The following is a 7,978-nucleotide window of genomic DNA, read 5'->3' on the forward strand; positions in this document are numbered from 1 at the left end:
ACTGTTATATTTTGCCAGTTGAAAATTCGTGTACAGGTACCTCGGAGGATCCTGCATCATGCATGGATTCATGTACAGGCTCTTGCGTTCAGGATCCTATACATGAACCTGCAAAGCTGTAAGCGATATGAGCTTTCCCATCCAACCTATACAGCAATCTGTACAGGATCATTCAAAGATTCCTTTGTCGGTGCTGGTTCCTTTGCAGGATCATGTACAGTTTTCTTCGCCAAATTTCAGCACAGGTACCGTCAAAATTACCTACACGGGTCAGTGTGGAGGACCGTGTACAGGATCATGTGCAGGATCCTCCTAGGATACCTGTACAGGAACTTTCGGCTAGGTTTAGTTCGCAATTCATTTCGCTTTCTTAAAAATTCTATTATTTGGTTAGAAATTTAATTACTTTCCTAAAAATGCAACTATATTGTAAAAAGTTATCTGTTTTATCACAAATTCAAGTACTTTGTTAAAAAATTAATTTTTTAAATTGAAGGTTCATCTGTTTGGATTGACATTTTACTATTTTGATAAAAATTCCTTTCATGTTTGGGTAAAAATAAATTTTTTAAACTGACAATTTAACTATTCCATTTTTAGTTAAACATCGATCTTATTCATTTGAAAATTTAACTATTTGATTGAAAATTTATCTCTTTTAGATAAAAATTCAACTTAATGGTTGAAAGTTCATGTATTCTCTTGAAGATTCGTCTTTCTTAATAGAAATTTAATTTTCTTAGTTGACATCGTCTTTATTCAAAAGTTAATTTTTTTTTGCTTACTGATAGAGAAAGCTTTGTCATTCTAACAATTTCGGAAATATTAATACTCATTTACTTAAACGTTATTTAATGTAAAAATGTCTTAATACAATTTCCTAAGCAATTGTCCGGATAGAAGTGTGTGAATGACTTTAAAATTCAACAATTTAGTAAAAAATAAATCTATTTGATAGAAAAATTAATTTTTTGTTGAAAAATCATGTACTTTGTTCAAAACTCGTCTTTTTTGGTAGAATATTAATCTTTATGGTCCAAACTTCATTTTTTGGTTAAAAGTTGTACATCTTTGTTGCAAATTTAGGTTTTTAAATTAATTTTTAACTGCAAATTTACCTATTCCATGTTTGCTTAAAATTTTATCCTGTATATTGGATAAGTTGGAAATTCATTTTTTTTTTACAGGACATTGATCGTCTTGGTCGAAAATTCATCTTTTTGGTTGAAAATTCGTTTTTTTCTGTTAAATTTTTTTTTCAGAGTTTTTATCTGAAAATTTAACTTCCATTTTTGGTTGAAGCTTTGTCGTATGTATGGTATAAGTTAAAAATTCAAATATTTGATAGAAAATTCATGTATCTGGTGGAAAAGTCCTCTTTTTGGGTAGAAATTTTGTTGATAATTCAACTATTTTTTTATAAAATTTATGAAAAGTACTGTATAATTTATAAAATCTGGCAGTTATTTTTAAAGATACATGTTTAGCTACCGGCCTAAAAAGTTTTTTTTTGTTTCAATTCGAGCAAAACTTAAGTCCTATTTTTATTATTAAGTATCATATTTTAAGTTTTGTGGGAGCCAATTTGTGGAAGGAAGGAATGTTGTCAAATTCACACATATAATTATGAATTCTGGTTCAATGTATTGTATTCAATGTATTATTGTAAAATGTTATTATTTTGAAAAAGTCGGACATGTTCTTCAGAATTAATATTTCAATACCAATATCAATATTTTTATTGCATTATTTAAATTGAAATAATTATTTTTGAAAATCAGAACTCACTCAAAAAAGATAAATTTGGAACAAAACATGGAAGTATTACATTTTTAGTTATGGTAATTAATTTTCAACTAAGAAAAAGGTCTTATTCAATAAAATAGTTAATTTTTTAATGAAACTGATGAATTTTCGATAGAAGGAAATGATTTCTCAACAAAACATTGAATAGTTGATTTTTCGACTCAAAAACATTTTAATTTTCGATCATAAGCAGTTGAATTAAATAAAAAAAATAAGACTTTTCAACAAATTATCTGAATCTTTAATCGAAAAAAACTAATTTACAACCCAAAAAGTGGAATTTTTGATAAAAAAATTTTATTTACAACCAAAAAATATGCGTTTTCTATAAAAATGATTGAATATTCAATTAAAAAAAGACGAGAAGTGAATTTTTCACTAAAAATTGATTTGCTAACAAAAATTGAATAGTTACATTTTTAGTCAAAAAAATTAATTTAAAAAAGGAAGCGTTTGCAACTAAAATGATGAATCATTAACCGAAAAAATTACTTTTAACGGCAACATTTTTTCCCACTTTTTTCAAATCCAACTTATGTGCACACGAAACGCGACATCTAGTTGAAAATTTGGGAAACTAAATAAGAAGCACTTAGAAACGTTTATCTGGTCCTCAATTTGTATAATTATGGAAAAAATGGTAATTTGGGTTTAAAAAAAAAAATGTAAACAAAAATATTGAGGTTACGCACATATTGCCTTAACCCAGTAGTTGAATTTTCAATCAATACGATTAATTCTCTACCAAAAAATATTAATTTTAAAAATAAATGTTTGCTTAATTATTATTGTAATCAAGAAGATTAAATTTATGTGAAAAAATATACATTTTTGATAAAAAACGAAATAGTTATATTTTCAGTTTAAACATAAATTTCGAATAAAAAAAGATTTTCAATGAAAGAAATGAATTTTCAATCAAGAAAATGAATTTCCTAACGAAAAAGTTTAATTTAAGCAGAATATATTAATATTCAACCAAAATATGAATATTTAAGGGAATTTTCAACCACAATATGAAATTTTGAAGGAATTTTTAAACTTGTAGTTAAATTTTCAACAGCAAACAAAAAAAAAACGAATTTTCAACAATACAGTTAAATTTTATAGCAAAAATATTAACCTTTTGATGGTGCCCTGGGTGTGCAGTAGGTTGGTCCAAAAATGCATGGCAAAATTTGTTTGCATGATAGTGGGCAGCAATCCCTCCATTTTATTCCAAATCCGAAAAAGAAATTCCCTAATTTGTTTTTTTCCTCCTAATATTTATTATAATTTGTTAACTAATGTTAAATTATTCAAACAAATGGAATTTGTCTAAATAATTTTGTTTCGAAAATTCTTCTTTTCCCCTAAAAGTTATTACTATTAGTCTAGTGAAATATTTATTGACATTGGTTCATTAATTTTTCATTGTTTAAGTAAATGCAATTTGAACAACTTTTTTCGAAAATTTTTTTTTTCCTCGAAAATTATTACTATTGCTCTAGTGGAATATTCATTTACATTCGTTCATTACTTTCCAATTGTTTGAAAAAAATAGAATCTGTTTAAATAATTTCTTTAATTAAAAATTGTTAATATATCTTTAGTGGAATATTTATCAACATTTTTTGATTAATTTTATTTTTTTGTATTTGTTTTGAATAAAAATTATTGCTATTGATGTAGTGGAATACTTAACAACATTGGTTAATTAATTTTAAATTGTTTAAACAAATCCCATTTGCGTGAAAAATGTCGTTTTTTTCAAAAGTGTGTTGAACTGGCAGTTTATTTTTATTATATAACATGAATTTATTTTCTAATATTTTTTAATTGTTGAAACAACAAATTAGTATTTATTTTCTACTAATAATGATAATCAAGGTAGTATATTTATTAATTTTATATTTACATCTTAGATCTTACTAATTTTTTGTTTATACAATTAGAAAATCTTTTAAAATAAATTTATGTCATTAACGATAACAAAATGCCGGTTCGATGAATTTTTACAAAAAAAAAACTTTTTAAACAAATGGAATTTATTTACATAATTAAAAATTAATGAACCAATATTTATGAATATTTCACTAGACTAATAGTAACAATTTGAAATAGAAAAAAAACAAATTTTCAACAACAAAAAAATTATTTAAAAAAATTTGAATCGAAATTATGTAAACAAATTCCATTTTTTTAAACAATTAAAAATTAATGAACCAACGTTAATTAATATTCCACTAGACTAACAGTAATAATTTTTAGGAGGAAAAACGAATTTTCGAAATGGAAAATATTTAAATAAATTTCATTTGTTTAAATAGTTTGATTTTTAACTGAATAGATGATTTTTTAACGAAGAAGATTAAACTTAAACCAAAAAAGATAAATTTTTGACCAAAAATGGAAGTTAAATTTGTAGTTAAAAAATCAATTTTCAATAAGAAAATTTCAATTTTTCACAATCTGGTTAAATTGCAGATCAAAAACATGAATTTATAAAGAAGAAGATTAAATTTCTATCGAACAGATACATTTTTGACAAAAATTAAATAATTAAATTTTCAGCTAAAAAAATTAATTTACAACAAAAAATTGAAATTTTGGTAACAAAAAAGTTTTCAACTAATATCATGAATCATCAACCGAAAAAATGAATTTGTAACAAAGTAGTCCCACTTTTAATTAAGTAGCTGAACTTTGAACCAAAGAAGGTTGTTTTGTTCCTATTCGCGAATTGCGATAGCCTGTAAATTCTTAATTTAAAAAAAATTGTAAGCAGTTGAAAAAATTTTTGTCATTCATATTCAATTTACCAGAATTTTCTCCCCATGATTAAGAATTTTTCTTATATCATATACACCAAACTCTCGGTTTTAGCCCAGTGACTGGGGTTGTCAGGGCCGTCTGAACCATTTCTAACTGGAATACATAATATTGCGCAATGCACGTTATTGAGTACCCGCGCACTGCGCCTTTTCGTTGCGCTGTTGATGTTTTTCAGACAAGAATCACAACCGTCTCTCGCCTCGCGATATGAGAAACTGCGTGGGCCAATAGTTCTAGGAAGACCCAGACCGGGGGGACAGAAACCGAGAGTTTGGTGAACGTTTTCAAATCATACAAGTTTATTTATAAAATCTATCAGAAAATGTTGGAAAATGAACCGAGTTTGCTTTTAAGATAAGGCTAATGATCTAGTACCAATGAAAATTTATTAACCTTTCAGTCATGGCCATTTGCAATTCAAAGTGCTGGTATACCAATTATGACGAATGGCGATTGTGATATGTCATCCAGTTCGTCAATTTCTCCGAGAATACCAGAGTACCAGAGTCATCAAAATCCTCAGAGACAACAAAACCTCCATCATTTGGATCATCAAAGTCTATTGAGGTGCGATAATCACGATTCACATATTTCGAACTACTGACCAGCCGCGAATCGAAAACCGAAATCAAATAATTCTGCCAAATAGATCGCGCCAAAAAAATCTATCGCTTTATATATTTTACGTGAAAATAATTAGGAACCTATATTTATTTAAAAGAGTCATAGATTTGATATACCTTATTTATAAAATAACGCACAGTCTGACTTTGAGAAAATATGTTATTTATTCTGATAGTACGATTGCGATAGTTATTTCAATCATGTAACCGCAATTCTAGTTATTATTATTATTATTATTATTATTATTATTCTGTAATATAATATTGCCACTAACTTATAATTAAATAATATTTTTATCAAATTTTGAATCAAAAGTCATTAATTTTTAAGTTATTTTTGCATTTCATTAACATATATATGCAATATATTGGTATAAAATAATGTAAAAAATTTTTTTACTGTGTGAAAATAAATGTATGAATGTTCAAAAATGTTAAATTTTTTATTATAAATGTCTTAGGTCTGTGTGGAATAGGTGGACAGTAGGATGGTTCAAAAATGGATTGGAATTTTTCCCCCCAATTTTCATGCACATAGCCTCAAAATTCTTTCGCATCCACAAAAAAATAAATCTATTTTTTTTTATAGTGATGTCGAGCCCGATTTTTCAATTAGGTTTTTTATTTTTTTATAAATAAACAAATATGACGGAAAAATGGCCATTTTATCTATGACGTTCCCGGTGCTTGTCAGTAACAGGAAAATAGTTGAAATCATCTAAGTTTCATAGAGTAACATTAGCTGAAGATTTTACAATATTATAGATTAAACAAAAAAAAATGTTTATAAACAAATTATTGGTTAAAAAAATGTTTTTTACGATTTTCCATAATTATACGTTTTTTCAAGTTATATTGCAAGAAATTTAAACGGAAACAATTTCATAATAAAAAATGTTTTCTTAGATGATAATTCTTGAATTCATAAAAAAATGTAATAAACAAATTCATTAATCAGGCATTTTTCGACAGAAAAGTTCGTTTTTCTTTCGGTGTAGATTTTTATAAATTAAGAACTTTATGATAATTTTAGAAAAATTCATAATTTGTAGATTAATCGTATGATTTTTCAAAAACAAATTCAATTAAAAAATACATTATTCGGGCATTTGTCAGAAGAAAATTTCGGGGGTTTCAATGCCAGTCTTCTAGTTAGGAACTTTATTAGAATTTCAGCAACATTCATAATAAGTTTATAAATTTTATAATTTATTTAAAGAAATTTAATAAAAAAATGCATTAATCAGGCATTTCTCTACAGAAAAATTCGTTTTCTTCTATGCCACCTTTTTAAAATTAGGATATCGAAAAAAAAATTTCCATTGAAAGATGCCCGAATAATGCATTTGTTTATTGAATTTGTTAAAAAAAAATTAAATTTATCAACCAATTGTGAATTTTGTTGAAATCATCATGAAGTTCCCCATAAAAATTACTGAAATGAAAAAAACGAATTGTTCCGTTCACAGATGCGTGAATATTGCATTTGTTTGCTAAGTTTGTTTTTAAAAATCATAAACTTTATCAACTCATCATGAATGTTGCCAAATTTATTATGAAAATCTAAATTAAAAGTCTGAAATCGAAACTAAACATGAAACTCGTAATTAAAAAAGTTTACATAGAAAAAAATGAGTTTTTCTGTAAACAAATACTCATTAATGCATTTGTTGATTAAATTTGTTTAAAAAAGTCATAAAATTTATCAACTTATTTTGAAATTTGATGGAATTGTTATGATTTATAACTTACTGTAACCTAAAATTGGAAAGCTAGTTAAACATTAAAAAATGCGACTTTATAGCATTAGTAAAAGAGAAGATTGTTATAAACATGAATAAATTGTTTAAACAATTATTTTCAAACTTTTTAAAATAATTATTACCTCCTTCCAATTAAAAAGCAGAACAAAATTGAAAATTTCAGAAAAAAGGAACATTTAATTATTTCTCTAAAAAAATATAAAACAATAATCGATTGTTTAAATAATTATGTTAGTTAACTTGCAGTATTTATTACCTTTCTTAGTGGAAAGTGGACAAAAAGTTTCAAATTTAAGAAAAAAACTGCATCTAACTAGCATTACTGTACTAGATGATAGTTTTAAATAATAAGTTGTTTAAGCAATTATGTTTCATAAATTACAGGAACTATTATTTTACATTTAGAAAAAATTGGTCAGGAAGAATATTCTAAAAAAACCGCAACCTTCTGACATTATTCAAAGAGGATATCATAGAAGAAATTGTTTAAACAATTTTTTTCGTCCACTTTAATTATTAAGTACATCACAAAAATTATAATGGGAAAAAAGTGTGAAATTAAATAAGAAACGTAACATTCTAAAAGTTTTATAACACAATAGTGTTCTAAATATTAATAAAATGATTTAAACAATTATTCTTGTTCAATTTAATTAATTATGTCCTCGCTTTAAATGAAAACTCGAAAATAAGTTTTAAAATTCTTAAACAATCGCAACTTTGTAAGAAATTTGCTATGAATAATAATTAATTGTTTAAACAATTTTTTTAAAATTTGATTATAAGTACAGATTAGTATTTTATGTATTAAAAATAACCTATATTTTTTCTAAACCGCAAAAAAGTCTTAATTATAAATATATTCTAACATTCTTTAATAAAATTATTAAAACTATTGAAATTACTGATCATTATGATATTAAAAAATTTATTATTAGTCATAATTAGCATACATACAATACTAATTTCTAC

At 25.1% G+C, this 7,978-nt stretch overlaps 1 protein-coding gene across 2 annotated transcripts in view; it reads left to right on the plus strand.

Annotated features, from left to right (window-relative positions):
- LOC117170394 (twist-related protein) overlaps nt 1-5,351 on the plus strand; it is a 15,020-nt gene extending 9,669 nt beyond the window's left edge. For both annotated transcript variants that reach the window (XM_033357162.1, XM_033357163.1), the window contains exon 3: nt 5,021-5,351. In XM_033357162.1, the coding sequence (XP_033213053.1) occupies nt 5,021-5,224 (204 nt within the window). In that variant the 3' untranslated portion in view covers nt 5,225-5,351. The remainder of the gene's footprint in view (nt 1-5,020) is intronic.
- Nucleotides 5,352-7,978: the final 2,627 nt, after the last annotated feature.

This window comes from Belonocnema kinseyi, chromosome 3 (genome assembly GCF_010883055.1).
Source record: "Belonocnema kinseyi isolate 2016_QV_RU_SX_M_011 chromosome 3, B_treatae_v1, whole genome shotgun sequence".
Classification (NCBI taxonomy): Eukaryota; Metazoa; Arthropoda; class Insecta; order Hymenoptera; family Cynipidae; genus Belonocnema; species Belonocnema kinseyi.